At 41.6% G+C, this 17,822-nt stretch overlaps 1 protein-coding gene across 1 annotated transcript; it reads right to left on the reverse strand.

Annotated features, from left to right (window-relative positions):
- Positions 1-1,462: 1,462 nt before the first annotated feature.
- CLSPN (claspin) lies at positions 1,463-14,439 on the reverse strand. The gene is made up of 25 exons (XM_021554760.3): positions 14,331-14,439; positions 13,434-13,563; positions 12,420-12,880; positions 11,954-12,118; positions 11,294-11,383; positions 10,979-11,051; positions 10,612-10,720; positions 9,537-10,084; positions 8,876-9,067; positions 8,279-8,463; positions 7,720-7,922; positions 7,473-7,537; positions 6,866-7,071; positions 6,136-6,296; positions 5,823-6,049; positions 5,515-5,629; positions 4,742-4,814; positions 4,364-4,452; positions 3,642-3,806; positions 3,425-3,546; positions 3,043-3,170; positions 2,655-2,760; positions 2,488-2,570; positions 2,137-2,298; positions 1,463-1,935 (listed from the first exon to the last, which is right to left on the reverse strand). Exons 1-25 carry the CDS (start codon positions 14,367-14,369, stop codon positions 1,822-1,824), a joined length of 4,011 nt encoding a protein of 1,336 aa, XP_021410435.2. The 5' UTR covers positions 14,370-14,439; the 3' UTR covers positions 1,463-1,821.
- Positions 14,440-17,822: the final 3,383 nt, after the last annotated feature.

Genomic DNA, 17,822 nt, shown 5'->3' on the forward strand with positions numbered 1-17,822 from the left:
TGCCAGAGCAAGCACATTCTCTTGCTGCACTCTAGTGGCAGAGCAGGAGCAAAATTCAGGGAAAATGCCCAAATTCGGAGCTTGAATGTTTTAACCCAACAAAGCTGTGCTGAATTAGTACAACTTTCATATCAGTGAAACACTGATAAAGAATGAAGTAGGTGTTCAGAAATCTTTTAGTTACATGGTCCTTCAAGAAAAGGCTGATAACAAAGAAGGAAAGGTCATTCCTCTTCCCTAAACTTCCAATCCCAAATCCAGGTACATCAATCATTAGACTTGCTGCACTGAACTAAAATAGACACTTCTTAAGACAAGGAAAAAGAAAGTTTTGTCTAGCAACTAAAAAATCCAAAACTATTGAAGCAGGAAAAAAAACCCATAATCTTCAGGCCAAGAATTTTATGCAAACCCAAGTGGAAGACTTGAGTTGAAAATCCACACTCCAATAAACACAAGGAGTTGTTTTTGTTGTATTCCAATATTATTGCAGCTGTTCCTAGTGAAGGGCAGAGTTGTGGCTACAAAAAAAAAAGCAGCAATGAAAAAACAGACACGGACAGAAATAAAAAACATTGGAGGGGAAAAGAACCCCAAGACATGACTGAAATCCTATAAATTAATTCTAACTGCCTCCAAAATTAAAACCATGTTTTATTGTAAAGTTGCACTTCAATTAGTACCATAATTCTTTATAACATACTGTACAATAAAATATTTTACACACAGCACAACAGGCTTGTGCTCAAGATGTTACAAAATTTACAGCTCAGATATTTCTCTGATGGTGTCAGCACCTCAGGTATGTGACATCCATTCCCAGAGAGGTTTAGTTTTAGAGCAGGACCCTGTGGCACCATTATCTGCCCTCCAACACGTTCAACTTGTGATCAGAAATATCAGGATTGCTGGACACTCTGGCTCATGTTTCTCTCACAATGTTTAGAGTAGTTGTGAATGAGAGTTCCCTATAAATTCCCTCATTCTAGAGCAGCCCTCTCCTTACTGGCTGCTCAACAATGGATGGCTTCTCTTGGATGAATGCAGCTTCCATGAAAACAACAGAATGGATGGTTTAAGACAGCCTGAAGTTGGGCAAACCAAAGCAACCCCAGCAATTCCCCCCACCAATGCAAAAAAAAAAACCCTGAAACTTTTCCTCTCCCACACATTACTCACATTCTCCCCTCTCCACACACACATCCATCTGCAAGTTTAAGAACATCTACAGTAATAAAAACTTGGAAAGAAACCCTTCTCATATTGCCTCAGAAGAGACTGGAACCTTTTCCACAAAGTAAACATTTCAAGGATAAATTAGAGCTTCTTAAAAGGAGAAGCTTAATAAATGCTCAGCATTAAAGAAAATAAGACACTGGAGGGAGCAACAGCTAAAACTGTGTGCTGCAAGTGTAAACAAGTGTCCTGCCATGGCCAACACTGCTTCATTCTCTCCTAGAGCTGTAGAAATTCCTCATTTTTTGTGCTTTCAGCTACTTGAGGTATTTCCTTGTCATATCAATGGTATTTCCAGGTGGAACTGATACTTCTGCAGCACCTGTGAGGACAGCCCACAGCAGTGGAAGTTTCCTTAATGCTTGAGAAAGATCAAGTCAGCATTTTATTCCAAACCAGGAATGGATTTTGTGCTCCCGTTTGCCACAGAGAAAAAGTAAAGCACAAAACCACTGCCTGGAAATTACTGGAACTTGTGAATGAGGTGGCACCCATTTGTTTCCTTTCCTGGTGATTTCTGGCAGATGGGCAAAATAAACTGCAGCTGGCAAAGAGGAGACAATCTCTGGCTCCAAACAGGAATATTCAGCTCTCCAAGAACTGGAAAATGCTTCGGCTTTGACTGGTTTCCTCTGAGCTTTCTACCCTGGGCCGCTTTGCTGCTGATGTTATCACTGCAGAAGGGCCTCTCTTCTTCACCTAAGGGCAGTCAAACACATTAGAATAAAACATGTCAAAAAAGAAAAAAGTTTAAATTCTCAATTATGAGAGGAAATATTTGGCTTGAGAGCACACAGGGAGTATTTAAGACAGCAGTGCTCTTAACTGCTTGGCAGATTTCATTGCCTGTATATTCAAATAATCTCCACAACAGGCAGCACCTGCTACCCAAATCTTTACCTGAGGTTTTGATTTCTCCTTTTCTTCTTCACTCTTCTCTGGTGAAAGTGTATGAAAGACAAAATTCCTTGAATTTCGAGGGGCATTTGGATTAAGATGTGACATTGCTGCCAGCTTCTGAAGGACAGCTTTAGGTCTGTTCAAGAGTGACCCATTTTTTATCTGAAAGGCAAAGAAAAGCTGCATTAAACCACTCTCAGGAAATAAGGCACATTGCTTAGTAAGTTACTCTTCAGAGAAAATCTACTCTCTACTCACACATTACACCAACACAAATCAGGAGTGCCCAGAATTCAGGGGCAGCTGACTTGGCTGTGTTGGGAAATGCCATTTCTGAGGGTTGGTACCCACCTGGGTGTCACTGGCAGGTCTGAAGGCCTCAAACGGGTTCCTGGGTAACAGAGCTGTGCCTTGTGCCACCACTGCTGGGCTGGCTGGCAGAGACATGGGGGAAAGATCAGTTTTTGAGCTCTTTCCCTCTCTTCTTTTTTTGTCACTTTAATAAAAATCAAACTCACCTTTCTTCTGCAGGGACTTGGCAGTCACTTTTTTTGCCAGCTTCATGAATTCGCTGTCTCCACCAATTTCTTCCTCTTCTTCCTCCTGCTCTTTATTTTTTTCCTTCTGTAGCAGAGAGAAGACAGTTGAAAAAATTCGTGTTACAAATGGACATTTCATTCAGTATTTTAAGTAATTTTCTTTAGGTAAATTAATTTTTATTTACTTTCTACTGTAAGAGGTGATGGTAATTTCTTAGATACTTCACTGTCCTTGTTCTTTTAATGAACAGCATCAAATTCAGCTGAGAAACCTGACCTAATACTGAAGTTTAACTTGAGGAATAAACAATTTTACATCCAGCAATGATACAGAGACTGAGCAAGCCTTTCTAGCATCTCACCATACCTGCTCACGAAGCCACTGCTCCCGCTCAAATCGCTCCTTTCTCCATTTCACTTCTGTCTCATCAAACTCTTCATTCTCCTCCTCATTATCTGAATCTCTCTGAAACAAGTCCATCTGTGAAGCAAAATCTAGGCAACAAAACAAGACAGTCAGTTATGAATTTTAAAAATGGAGGCTAGTAAAAAACAACAAAAAAACTCCCAAGACCAATCAAACAAACAAGGCAAAAAACCCCAACCAAACAAAAACCCCAGAATCATCCCCCCCCACCAATTTATTCCCGAAATACTTTATTGAGGAGCACAAAGTGCTACTTCACACACACACAGAAGCTCTGTTTTCAATCTTTCTCCCCCTCTATGAACTCTGGATTCCAGATCACCTATGTTTTTCCATCTGAACCTTCTGGTCCTGCCTGGGCCGTCGCTGTGCAGGTCCCCATCCAGCAGGTACCTCTCCTGGTACAGGCGGAGCTGGCGCTTGTCATCGTCCAGCATCGCCTTCCTGCCAGCACAGGAGACAGGGACAGGTCAGTCCAGGCTCTGTGCCACAGCCAGGGCCTCACACACACCCAAAAATCTACTGATAATGGCACTGACATGTGGAATTTCTGTATTTGGTTTCCCAATTCCGCTTCGTTTGGGAGCTCCTCGTCGATAATTTCTTCTTCATATTCGTTCAGGTCTTCACCATCATACTCATCCTCACTTCCCACATCACTGCCAGACAGCTCTGCCTCCTCTTCCATGAAATCTCGCAGTTTTCTATGAAAGAAAGTCAAAAGAGTTCAGTTTGGGAGCAAAACAGCCATCACACAAATCTTCTGAAACCAAGATTTATCTTTTGATGAAAAATGAACACATCTCTTAAGAATGTGTCCTAATTTCTCATGTAATTTTTGGAAAGACCAAGCCTTGAGTTCTTGCACATTTACACACATAGCCTGGCATCATGTACCACCCCAAATCATTGTCATCCACCAGATTCCAAAGATGATGGCAATAACTGTCAACTCTGTGTTTTTCTTGCTAGAACAAATAAAATCTTAAGACATGAGGAATGACAACAATATTCTTGCATCCCTTTTTTTGGTCAAAAAAAAATGTTGCACTGCTTTTATTGTGGCTATTTGATTTCTATATATAATGGAAATCATCTACAACCCACAAGTGACACAGTTAAATTCATGCAACATGATACCTCCAAAGTAAAAAACCAGATCATATAAACATCTGCTGGACAGGGAATAATTCCGAACTAAATTTCTAGTGCTATTAATATTCTATTCTCTCTGGTAATTAAGATTTTAAAAAATAATTACAGTTTTTTCTTCAAGCCTGGTCTATGTCTCAGCACTTCTTCATCACTCATTTCTGCTTCTTCAGCAGCACTATCTTCATCTTTTTCATCCTGTCAAAGAGAAAGTTTTCAGACATGAGGAATTTCTGAGAGTGGATTGCTTTGTAATGACAACTTTTTCTGTTCTTTAATTAAAAAGACTCTAAAACTTCAGGCATATTTCAGAGGATTTGCATTTTTCACTGTATCATTATATTAACAAGATCTTTTATGTGATCCAAAGTTTGCTCTAAAAAAATGTTTCAGTAGCTTGTTATGGAAGTTGTGGTACTTTGCATTAATGGATATATTAAAAATCTAGCATTTGATCCAGAATCTACCTGGCTCCATCAGTTCATACCTCTTCACTTGCAAAGGCCTCATCATCTGTTAAAATCTGGAAACCACCAAGTTCTTCTTGTTCCTCCTCTTCCCTAGGGAAAACATAAATGGAAGAAAGGCATTTTCATTTTACCTCCAGTAAATCAAGGCAAAATTTCAACACCCACCTCAGCTATTATCAAGTACTTGTGAGTGCTCAGAGCTACAATCTGCCAGCAGCATTTAGCTATAAATGCATCAAATCCCCATTTGAGTTGATGTTTTAAGACTTCAGGTCTTCACTTGCAGAAACCATGGGACAAGCACTAATTTTTCCATTTTTTTTCCTCCTCTCAAATCCCTCTTGAATCCTCTTAACAGTCCCACTTGTTAAGCCTCACTAGCCTTTTGTCAGGCAGCCAATTTAGTCAATAAACAACACTTCCCAATTTAGTCAATAAAAAACTCCAAGTATCCAACTTTACATTTGGTTACAGCAGTTGGGCAAGAGCCCAGAACAGACTCCAAAAAGTCCCACTTTTAATAATCTTTTCTCAGTTTAATGAAAGTTTTTCACTGTTTCTTTCACTATCAGTGTAAGACAAAGAATCTCCCTTCACAGTAGCTGTGGGAAACAGTTTATGCTGCCAATTAGAGCGTAATTGCTGAGCAATTTGCAATATTCCTCCACCTCCAAAACAAAGCACACTTTCACTGACAGCAAATTGATGTTAAACAAGAAAACACTTCTAAGAGTGAAACAAGACAGTTACCAGAATTAACTTCTACAGATTTTAGGAGAGCAAGGCTAACCTGTCTGTGGGAAAGGAGCCTGAACAAAGCTCCAGAGCCTCTGCCATTGGATCTTCTATGTCACTGTCTTTTTCTGCTTTGGAAGACACTGAAGAAACCCATGTTGGAGAACCTGCTACAGAAAGCAATAAGATGCAACTTATTTCTGCTCTTGAAGTGTCAGAGAACACCCTAGAAATAAAACTGCATAAGCTCCCAACAGAGATACAATTCCACAGGTGGCATCAGTGCCCAGACCTGAAGTCGCCTCAGCTAAAAATTTCTAAATCAAATAACCAGCAAAACTGAAAAGAGAATTCAAGACATACTCTGAGACACGAATTTCCCTGAACAAAGATTGAGCAGTTCCTCCATGTTCTGCTTTTTGGTGCTGCTGGTGTTTGGCACGTGCTCAGCTTGGCTGCTGAACTGTCCAGAACACAGGTCCAGTAACTCATCCATGTTGGCATCCATGGCATTCTCATCCATGCTAGCCAGTGGCAGCTGATGCTTTGAGGACTGGTATTTATTCCTGTGCTGTCCAACATTCAAGAACCTGAAAGAAGGGCTGTAGTTAGAAAAATCTTGCTGGTCTGCACATCCTATTTCTGTTTAACGCCATCCTTTACACCCATCACTCACCCATCTGCATCAAGCAGCTGGCTTTGAGTGTCATCTTCCAGGGAAAATTGAAACCTTGATTCCCCAGCCCCTGGAAATAAACTCTTGGGCTCAGGAGAGGCATTATACAGGTCCTGGGAATCTTCTATGGGAAGAGAAGGCTCAGAGGTCTTTCCCGAGCTCTAGTCAAGGGAATACAAAAATATACAAGTTGTTTAGCAAGCCTAAATTTAAATGCAAAGGGCAGTGAAACAGACTTCCCAGAGAAGCTGTGGCTGCCCCATCCCTGAAAGTGCTCCTGGCCAGGTTGGATGGGGCTTGGAGCAGCTTGGGACAGTGGAAGGTGTTCCTGCCCATGGCAGGGGATGGGATGAGATGAGCTCTGAGGTTCCTTCTAACCCAAGCCAAGCAGGAGTCAAATTATGCCCATGCTGCTCCAATTTACCACAGGAGTTCACTGATATTAAATGTGTGTAGCCCATGTAAGCATTCTTAAAAACCATATTTATGATGCATAAATTTTAGATACAAAAGCCAGATTATAGCATCATTTTTTAAAGAATATAAGTTTTATAATGTAATTTTTATCCATTCCAATGTAGACACAAACCCAAGGGGCAGTTTGCTGAAATCTGATACCAAAGCATTGGTCTGGTTTGATTCTTTTGATAGCTCTGACCATCAGGATAAAACACATTTATTTACTTCCCTCTGTGTTAGTATAAGACATGATCAGGACTGAGAATCTCACCTTGGAAGCAGAGCTGATGAAACTTGTTTTGAAGAAACCTGGGGAGGGTGACCTGAACCCTCCTGCTGCAGGTAAGAAGCTCCCTCCCCTCGAGGCCTGTTTGTTACAGGGCTGGTAGGATGGGATCATGGAGCCAATGAACTCAAAGCTGCTGTTGTGGCTGCTCTCCTTTGCCAGTGTTGGTAGAGAAAATGAATCATCATCCTCTGGAAATAAAACAAATAGTGCTTAACTTTTTTTATGTGTGTAATCCAGCAAAACCCCAATATAATGTTTTTCAACACTGAAAACTTGTTAAAAATTCATTTTGTGGTCATTTTGGATTTCCTTCCTCTCACAGAATGCATATTACATTTTTTTACTTATCTTATTGATTTCTGACATTTCATATTTCTTTCAGTATTATTTTAAAAGCTATTTTTCCCTCTAGTTTTTTCAAGCCCATGTACTTTTTCATCAATCTAAACTTTTAAATTCATACTCCATGTATATACAGGTGATGAAATAACAAATACTGAATACCGATCTTAAATAGAAACTTTTACATATGCTAAGTTTAAAAAAAAAAAAAAAAAGGCAATTATTTAGGGCAATAATTCTACTTTACCTAACTTGGTAGGTCCTTTGTCTGCAGTTTCTTCCATTTCCAGTTTTTCATCAGGAAGAGAATATCTACAATTCATAAAAGGTATTTGTTAATAAATTTAGGATTTAAATTTATTTAATTGCAAATTGCAAAAAAACCAAGGGAACCCAAAAATACTTATAGAAGTCACTTTAAATAAAAAAATCGACACATGCTAGATCAAACTTAAAATTTCTCGGTCACCATTTTTAAGGCTTGGATTATTTACCCCATTTTTGAAGAGCTGTCCTTAAAAAGCATTAATGTAGATTCTGTTGAAGGATGCTTTAGAACAGAATCACCATGTTCAGATTTCTCCAGCTTTTCTCCATCAACTGATTCTTTGTCAGTCTCTTTATCACCATCTTCAGTGTGTTTCTCTTCTGTATCTTCATCATCTTCCTCTGCTTCATTAAGGAGAAAATCTGATTTCTAAAAAACATCCCCAAGCACAGCACAGATATAACGATTATTGTCATGGCAAACCCTACTCCAGGTGAGGCACGTGGCCAGTTTGGCCCTGCCAGCAATGAGCCAAGGATTTAAAAAAAGGGAAAGGGGCATCAAAACCTTTTCAACACTTCTATTTGGTTTTATAGTGTTTAGACAAATATAGAAAATACTCATGAATTCAAAACCCTGAATATGCCAAGTACAGAAATTTTTTTGCTTCTAGGAAGAATTCTTAGCAATTTCCCCCATCAGTAGTGTACAAAAGTCCTATTCCACTGGGAGATAAAGCAGAATGGAGAAGCTGATGAGGTTATGGAGAAATGTTGCATACAGACCTCATGATCACCTTCTTCCTCCTCCTCCTCAGACTCATCTGTCATCTCTTCCTCTTCCTCCTCCTCTTCCTCCAGCATCTCCTCATTGTCCAGCTTAAACAGCGCTTGCCGCTTCTGGCGCTCCTCAGTCCTGCGCAGCTTCATGGCCTCCTGGAGCTTGGCCTTCAGGGCCTGGAGCTTTTCACCTGCACAGGAAAAGTTTCAGGGAAGAGTTTGGGATGGAAGAGACCTTTAAGTTCACTCAGTTCCACCAATGTCATGGGCTTGGACACTCTCCACTAGACCAGGTTGCTCCAAGCCCCATCCAACCTGGGCTTGGACACTTCCAGGGATGGGGCAGCCACAGCTTCTCATGGAAGCATGAGGAATCTGAGGAACCAGTCACAAAGATCTGACTGAGGCTGTCCTACACAGGCCACTGCTATTTTTTTATTAAAAGAGGGCTATCCATTAAAGGGAGCATATACAGTAATCTTACAGATGAAGATCCCTTCACCTGTATTTTGTAGGGCAGCATTGGGAAACAGCATGAGAGAGGAAAATAAAGATAAAAGTGTTTTCCAATTCAATTCTTATCTCTTCTTTTCCCCCACCAACCTGGCTTTGCGTGGACTGTTTCCTCCAGGCTCTCTGCAGCCAAAACTGCTGGCACCACGTCTGCTCTCAGCTCTTCTTTCCCATCAGATGTTGTTTCCTTACGGATAATGTTCATATTTATGGCCCGTTCCCCTTTGGATTTTGATGTCTGGAGAGTGTGCTTCAAGAAACGTGCTTTCAGGGCTTCTAGTTCTTGAAATACATATTAATTAAATCAATGTGCTAGCATGTAAAAGCAGTGATTGTTAAGAGTTCCAGTAAGAGTAGGTCTTGAGCTTTTTTTGCCCCCGAAGTTTAGTTTAAAGCTAAGTTTAAAAAATAATAGTTTAAAAGCTAAATCTTGAATACTAAAATATTTGCAACACCATTCTATTTGACTAATAATAAACCACCACAGAATATTTATACTGTAGCTTGTATGTCATTGATATTAGCTAATATTAAATTACCTTACCATTGACTACTATTTGTCCACAAGACCTAAATTCACTTACAGCCCAGCTTCCCAGGCACCAGGCAACTCTAAATTAACATAAAGTTAACATATCTCAAAGAATCCACACTAGTAAGTGAATGTGACTGACTGTTCTACCACCTAAATATTTCTGAATTTTCCAGTCAAGCTCAGATCAACACTGCTTAGGAATACAACTTGTAATACCTTTATTTGAATCAGCTTCATCAAGGTTTATGAAGGATTCATTGTCAGAGCAGATTCTTGGCTGGATGGACAGGTCTATTCCCAGTTCACGAAGTTTATCCAGCTTGGATTTCCTCACTTTTTCAGGCTGTGCCACCAGCCCAGGCCCCACTTGTTGGCTCTTTCTTTCACCTTGTGCATCTGGGGCTGTTTCCCCTCTTTCCATGAGGGCATCTCCAGATACTGGAGGAACTTCACTCTCCTTTTGCTCATCACAGTCAGTGCTCAGGCAGTTGGAGAGCTGCTGTTCCTCTGTGTTATCATCAGTTACAGTCCCTGTAACTGCATGAGAATCCTCCCTGTCCTCCCTGGGCTGCTCACCACAGTCCTCTGGCAAGTTCTTCCCTTCAGCAGCAGGAGGCTCAGCCACAGAAGCATCAACATCTCTGCCCAGGTTCATTTCTGGTTCAGTAGCTGCTGACTGATCACCTTCCACTGGCCCATCTTTGCAGTCCTTGCTCCCGATGGCTGCAGATTGTTGATTTAGGGACAGCTGGTATTTAGAGGACCTAAAAAAGGCAGAAAGAAACATACCACCCATGGTTAGTGTGAAAGGGAGATAAGCCTGAGGAGCCATTTCCTAATTATTGTCATTAGTGTGTAAGCAGAAATGAAAGACAGAAATCTGGAAACCTTCATTGTGAGAACTCAAGGAAATGTAAAGGTTTTGTACTGGTTACAGTATCAGAGTATGAAATTCCTGAGGGATTTTGTGATTACTGTAGCTTCAGTATCTTACTACACATTACTCAGAGAGGCAACAGTCCAAGTAAAATATTGGGGTTCAGCCTAAATCCCATTAAAGTAACTCTGCATCAGTAAGTTCCTTCATATGAGTTTCTCCTGACCCTCATCCCCAAAGTCATCCTGACTTTGTCAGGAGAGCAGCATTGCCTGATGTTAGAAATTATATTCTCCTAATTTCCTACTTTTGCAGATTTAAAGGAGCCTAAGAAAGTCTGGTTATCCTCCAAAGAAAAGCTAGAGATGTGTAAAGTTTATGAAAAAATCGGATGAGGAAGGTTTAAGTCCTTACTTCAGCAGGGCCATGGCATTTCCTTGACATGCTGGTCGAGGTCTGCTCTTGAAGAAGTCATGAACAGTTTTGGCCTCAGGCACATGATATGGGAGAGACACAGATGATTCTGCCAGAGAAAGATGGTGAGAGAAGATTTAAAACATCATCTGAGTGCCCTTTATTTGCCAACCAGTATCTTTATTTTCACTAGTTAAAAAAATACCTTTAACAGGTCCTTCAATAAAAATGGTCTTGCACCCTTAAAACCTCAGTAAGTCATATTAGGTCAAAGAAGGCTCTAACCTCCTGGGTAAATTCTTTCATTTTCTTCTCTGCATTTCTGAACGGTTTATACACCTTTCCATAGTAAGAATTTAAGTTTTACCTCTAATAAGTCGTTGGGTCTCACTGTGTAGTTGTTTAATGGCTTCTTTACTTAAGCGTGCTGCTTTCCGCTCCTTAAGGGGAGAAAAGAAAGGCTTCTGAAGTCAGGGAACAAAACATGGGGCTCTATTTCTACTTCTTAAATAGCTTATTTTTCCCTTTCAAGTAGCAAGGAGTTGGAATAAAGCAAGGAGTCAAAATAAATCCACTAAAAAAAAAAACAAAAACCAAAAAAACCAAAAAAGCCATACTGTGCACACAAAACCATTTTAGTCACGACAAACAATACAGAGTTTTAAAAAGATGAAGACTTCACCTTCCTTTTTGGCTCCTTTAATACAGGCTCCTCATTCTCCTCATCAAATACATGTTTGTAGCCTTCACTGTCAGGAAAATGTTCTTTGTTCTATGGGGCATAAGAAGAAATCCAAAGATTTATATCAATACACTGGCACTATCAAGGGCAAACACATCACAAATAACTGTACAGAACTAACACTGGTCAGCAAAGCCAGCAAGGTTCTCATAAACCAGCACAAACCCCACACAAGGGCAGATTCCAAAGCTCCTGCTACAGCATTATCTTTTTAACTTGCCAGAACAACATCCCTCCATCTTTAAAAACAAAAACCAGAAGGCTCTCCTCTCTTCTGCCACAGCAGTACAACTCCTCCATCATCAGAGTTTTAGAACCTGCTCAGCTACAAATTCCTGATAAATCCAGTAACCATGGAATGATTTGTGTTGCAAAAGACCTTAAAGATCATCCCTTTCCACCTCTGCCATGGGGACATTTTCCACTGTCCCAGAGTGCTCCAAGCCCTGTCCAACCTGGCCTTGGACAATTCCAGGGATTCAGGGGCCTCCCCACCCTCACAGGGAAAAATTCCTTCCCAATATCTCATCTAAACCTATTCTCTATCAGTTTGAAAAAGAGAACATTTACAATAATTTTTGTGTCACAGCCAACTGTTACCTTGTATTGTTTTATTTTCTTTTTCACAGCTGCTCGAATGGATTCTAGAGACTCTTCATCCTCAAGGGGCTGATCACTCTCCTCTTCCAAGCCATTATCAAAGAGGTCCTTGTCATCCAGCAGACATCCACTGTCATTGAAGGGAGGCCTCTCACCACCATCCACCTGCTTCCAGAAGAATAAATTATTCCTGTGATTCCCTTCAGAAGGTCCCTTTGGTTCTTTGACATTAATTTAAAATTACATTAAATCATCAAGTGTTAGGTTTTGTACTTCCTTAAACTGCAAATTAAATTGAAATGAACCTGCAGACTTTGCAGGTTAAACTTGTATGGTGTTCTGTGGATCTCAAACCTGCTGCAGGAATGTGGACACAACACTGAAGCTTTGCAACAGAATAACCACAAACAACAATAAATTTAACTTAGTTGAGAAGTTATCTGAAGGTTTGTACTAAAACACCCACCTCTGCCACAGGCTTCTTTTCTTTCTTCAGCTGTTTAATGGACTCCATTATTTTCTCCTTCTCCTTTCTCCTTCTGGGTTTTGCTACAGCTTCTTTTGCTGGCTCCTCTTCAATGCTGTGTTTGTGTTTATGCTTCCTGTACTTTTTCCCAGATTTTAGGGGTCTCTCCTTTTCCAGCTCACCCTCAGGCAAGCCAGATGTCCTGCCTGTTTCAAGGTTTTCAATCTGCAAAGGGTCACCAGTGTCACTGTCATCAGTGTCCAGCAGAGCTGGGCGAACCCGATGGGATTTATTCTTTTCAGTAGCAATATTTTCCTTTTCCTCCCCATTTTCCTTGTCTCCACCCACAGCATCTTCCTGCACAGGTGAGCCTCCATCCTCCTCCTCCTCTTCGCTCTCACTGTCCTGAAGCACCTTCTGGTTTTTTGCTTTTTTACGCACAAAAATTTCTTCTTCTGAATCTGGAGAAACACATGAAAATAAAAAAGGAAAGTGCAACAAGTTAATTAACAAATAACCAAATTTACATCCGTTAAATTTGACATATGTCACCATCCACAGCAAATGAGCTTCTCATGGAAGTGTGAAAAATCTTTCATGCTTCAAACTCAACTTTCCAAAATCCACTTCTCCCCAGAGAACAGCATTTAATTAACCCAAATTGATGTTAAAAGTTTCTAACCTTAAAAAAAAAAAAAAAAGCAAAGCAAAAAAAAAAAAAAGAAAAGCTGAAAACTCTTCACTGGTAGTGTCTTGCCTTGAAATAGTAATAAAAAATCACACTACATAGATTAAACAAGACAAGGAAAAAAGTGAATCAGTAATTAAGGCACATCCCATTCAATATTTTTCTTTCTGTAGCACTCTTCAGAGGTTTAAAGATGCCTACCCACATTCTGAGCAACAACAAGAATTTGGATTCCTACAGGTCAAGCAGTGACAATCTCCTAAAAGGTATTTACTAAACAAAAACTGTAGAGTTGGAGAAAAACAATTCATGGAACTGTTACGGACCTCTGTCCTCGAAGGAGGCTGTGCTCTTGCCAAGGGGGCCTGGGGAGGTTGTCTCACAGCTGCCCTGGCCACTGTCAGAGTCGCTGTCCAGGGGTTTCTGCAAGTCTGGGTTCAGATCTGCCAGTGGAAGCTACAAAGCAAAATACCATTTTTTAAATTAAAAATTTCTTAATGAGGTAACGTAATGTTTATGTAGTCCTGACTGCTGCCATCCAAATTCATTCCAAAACCTCACACACAAGGAAATCCATATGCACTCTCCGTATAGTCTGATTATGCTATTTACATATTTAGTAATACTTATTGTTATTATTGATATTTACCATATTTATCAATACAAGTGACTATTTACATGTGGGGTAGCATATTTACATATAAGGTAGTATACGTGGGAGTTTACACAGCAAAAGCACAGAACTGACATTGGCTGATGTGATGGCATTCACACGGGAGACTTTCACTCGTTATTTTATTATTTATTTATTTTTATTCAGACCCCTCACGGCGGGCCCCGCAGCCCTCCCGGCATGCACCGCGCCCCTGGAGACCGGCTGAGCGCGGCCTTCCCAGCGTGCCCCGCGGCCGGCAGGGCGGGCACGGGGCATGCCGGGAGCTGTAGTCTGCCAGGAAGGGCGAGCCCAGTGACGGCGCGGGATCGCCCGCGATCACGGGTGGCGGGCAGAGGTGGCTGGGACTACTGACTCCGCCACCGGCAGTGCTACCCGAAAGAGCACCGTACCGAAACGGTTACTGGAATCGCCACTTCCCTCGCTGTCCCTCCCGGGCCTTCCACCTCGCCACAGCCCGATGAGGCGCAAGGCCTCAGGCAGTCGCGAGCTGCCTCCGCCGTCAGCAGCCGGCCGGCCATGCCGAACGTAGGGGAGCGGCAGGACTCACCTCAGCGGAACCCTCCGTTGTTACCGGTACCGCCGCCATGGCCCGCCCGCGCTCCCGCCGCCCGGGGACCGCTTCGAGCCTTCGCGCGCTGCCCTGGCCCCGCCCCCGACCGGGATCGTCCAATGGCTGCCCAGAACAGCGCCGTGAGCCCCGCCCCCGACCGCCTTGCTGGGCGGGGTTCCTTGAAGCCACGCCCCAGCCGCATGGACCAATCGCGGCTCCCGCTCTCGGGCCGCCCGCCAGCACCATTGCGCCGCCTGGCGGGGGGGGCGCTCCCCGCGCCCGGGCTGGGGCGGGACCGTGAGGGGATGTGAGGGAATGTGAGGGGATGTGAAGGGATGTGAGGGAATGTGAGGGGATGTGAAGGGATGTGAGGGAATGTGAGGGGACATGAGGGGATATGAGGGGATGTGAGGGACCGTGAGGGGATGTGAGGAAATGTGAGGGGGACATGAGGGAATGTGAGAGACCGTGAGGGGATGTGAGGAAATGTGAGGGGACGTGAGGGAATGTGAGGGAATGTGAGGGAATGTGAGGCACCGTGAGGGGATGTGAGGGGACATGAGGGAATGTGAGAGACCGTGAGGGGATGTGAGGAAATGTGAGGGGACGTGAGGGGATGTGAGGGGACATGAGGGGATATGAGGGGATGTGAGAGACCGTGAGGGTGTGAAAAATGCGTATTACATGGCTCTACGCAGATAGTTACTATATGTATTATGTTATATTGATTAGTTGTGCTTTTGTAGTTAAAATGAAGACTTTAGTAGTTAAAAAATAAAGACTCTGTATAAGGGGGGAGGTTGGTTTTTTTTTTCTTTTTTTTAGGAATGAGATACACACTTCGAGGAACACCTAAATCTTCCAAAGGAGAGAAATTTATGGCTTCTTATCAGAAGAAACTAATTTCTTCAGGCCTTGCTCTGACTCGGAGATACCATGGGGATTAAAAGAAACAGCTGACATACAACAGAGTTTTTTGTTTAGAATAGAATGTATGCATAACCATGAATGATGTATGAATATGCAACAAGTGTATTGGTTTAAGGGTGATTCCTTTGTTCACAAGGGATGCTTGTCATGACTGAGTGTCTGAGAGCATCCAGACCTCTGTTAATTCTTTGCTTTTTATTGTCTTGTGATTGTCCTAACTCTAAACTTTATTACTCTAATTGTATTGCTATTTTTATAAGCATTTTATTATTATTAAACTTTTAATATTTTTTAAACCAAGTGATTGGCATTTTTCACAAGGGGACATGAGGGGATGTGAGGGGTTGAGGGGGAGCGAGAGGGACCTGAGGAGAAGTGAGGGGCTGGGAAGGGCAGTGAAGGACCTGGGGATTTACAGCTCTGTCAATTATCGACATTGCAGGGACAGGGCTCTGCTGCCAAAACATTTCACGTTGTTTCATGGCTTAAACAGAGCCTATGTTTCGTTTTGATCTTTGGAATATGTACATGTCCTGTCTCCAGGTGACCATGTGGGTGAGAACACACGAGTCAAGCTTATCGTTATTAGATACACACAGCTATTACTGTCCTATTTACAGAATAAAATACATGCATTTTCCATTGGCTGCTGTACAGACATACTCTGAGCCAACCCTACTCTTGTTAGGTGAATGAAGGCTCAAACCTTTTGGGTAAATTCTTTCAATTTATTTCAATTTCTACCTTGAATTTCTGAATATTCCCTCTACATTCAAAAGATTTAAGATTAACCTCTCATAACTCATCATTATATAGTTGTTTAATGATTTCTTTACTTAACCTTGCTGCTTAATGCTCCTTAAGGGAAGACAAAAAAGACTTCTGACTCCAGAAAAATTTACTGAAAACATATAAGTCAATGAAGAACTGCTCAACAGATGCAAATCACTTTATATATTTCACAGAATATTTGAAGTTGGAAGGGACCCACAAGGATCATCAAGTCCAAGAGCAAGGTGAATGGCCCATACAGGGATATTCTAGTACAGAATCAATCCAAGTAGGAAAATATTCTACTTTATCCATTTTTGCTACGTTTAGTTCTGTAGTTCTTTTACAAGTAGCTGGAGGGAGAGCCTTGAGCTGGGGTGAGGTCAGGGACCCTGTTCTGATCCCCAACTGGGGGTATTTGGCATTTTTTTCATAATTACAATTACTTTGTAGAACATACTGCTACAGTAATGCATTTCCTTCCATGTCACCCAGTGGAAATCTGCTATCACTGAAGGCGAAGAAAAAATAAAAAGTGTTTTGGGGTGTTTGGTCAGTTTTTTATTTGGGTATTTTATTGATATGGTTTTACCAGGGACAAGGAGCAGATAGAATGATCTACCATGTCAGTTCACATGGAGCCAACAAGCCTGAGAACAAAGGAAGTGAGAAAAGCAAATGTCCATGGAACCCACCACAAACACCACAGTTCTGCTTTCTGCTAGCTGCTGCAAGGAGCTACAGTGATTAGTTTAATAATTAGTGTTAATAACAGAGGGACAGATGCTGGCTCTGCACAAACACACCTCCTCATGGCTGTGCCGGGATGGAAGTCAGAGTCAGGTGACAAGAAAAAGGTGACAAAAAGATTGGCCTCATTAGCTAATTTCTGCTCCTGGGTTGTTACTCATACCTGGCACGCAGAGGCAGCCATGGAACAGGTAAAATGTTTGCCATTAAGGAGGTTCTACATGGCACACAGACTTTCAGCACTGGATCAAGCCCCATATTGAGATATTTGTGTTATGAAAGCTAGTTTAGAAATCTGTTTTTTTACTAAACAACATACTCCTTCCCCAGCTTGTAGCAGATGAGGTGTTTAGAAGGAAATCCACAGAGATAATCCTGTCATAACTCTGATATGTCATTCCTAAATCCAGTCTTGACCCTGCAAATGTGGCTATTTTCAATATAAGGCTGGGTTAAATTACAGAAATAGGGTTCTGACTGCTGTGGCAGTAGGGATGTCTTACTATGTGTGTAATATTTATCAAGTTAATTGGATTTATAAAGCAGTGAGTAAAGGCTTTAGTTATCACACTCAACATCTTACAGGACTGAGCCTTTGTGTTGCAGATTTCTTGAGACAGAGATTGTATCTTTGGTGTTTCTTTTTTTAAAGTACTATTTGTGTTTCCATACATATGTGTTTTTTCTACATAGATATGCTGAATAATAGCATGGAAATGTTGTCAGATGCTGTGGAGTTTGTTACCGGTCTGGTAAAACTGGTTTTTTCCTCAGGTGTTCATCAACTGCTGTCAGGGAATTATGAGAGAATCTCAGATCTACATGAGAATCTCAGATTTCATTTAATTTTAAAATAGTTTTTGATGTTTCAACTTGGAAAATATCAGCCCCACAGGTTAAAAAAAGCAAATAAAGTGGACTCAGCATTTATTATTTATAAAATGTTTTGACTTCTGATTTTCTGTTGAGTCAGCAGAGAGCTGTTGGTTAAACAGAACCCAGGAGGTGCACAAGGGAGCAGCTTGCTAAAATAGCGTA

The sequence above is a fragment of the Lonchura striata genome, chromosome 26 (genome assembly GCF_046129695.1).
Source record: "Lonchura striata isolate bLonStr1 chromosome 26, bLonStr1.mat, whole genome shotgun sequence".
NCBI classification, from domain to species: domain Eukaryota; kingdom Metazoa; phylum Chordata; class Aves; order Passeriformes; family Estrildidae; genus Lonchura; species Lonchura striata.

Excerpts from the sequence above, each read along its gene's own strand:
- CLSPN (XM_021554760.3), bottom strand. The coding sequence starts at position 14,369 with ATGGCGGCGGTACCGGTAACAACGGAGGGTTCCGCTGAG. Across the intron at positions 8,464-8,875 it reads AACAGTCCACGCAAAGCCAG|GTGAAAAGCTCCAGGCCCTG; the intron begins GTTGGTGGGGGA and ends TTTCCTGTGCAG. Across the intron at positions 2,571-2,654 it reads CAAGTCCCTGCAGAAGAAAG|CCAGCCCAGCAGTGGTGGCA; the intron begins GTGAGTTTGATT and ends TGTCTCTGCCAG.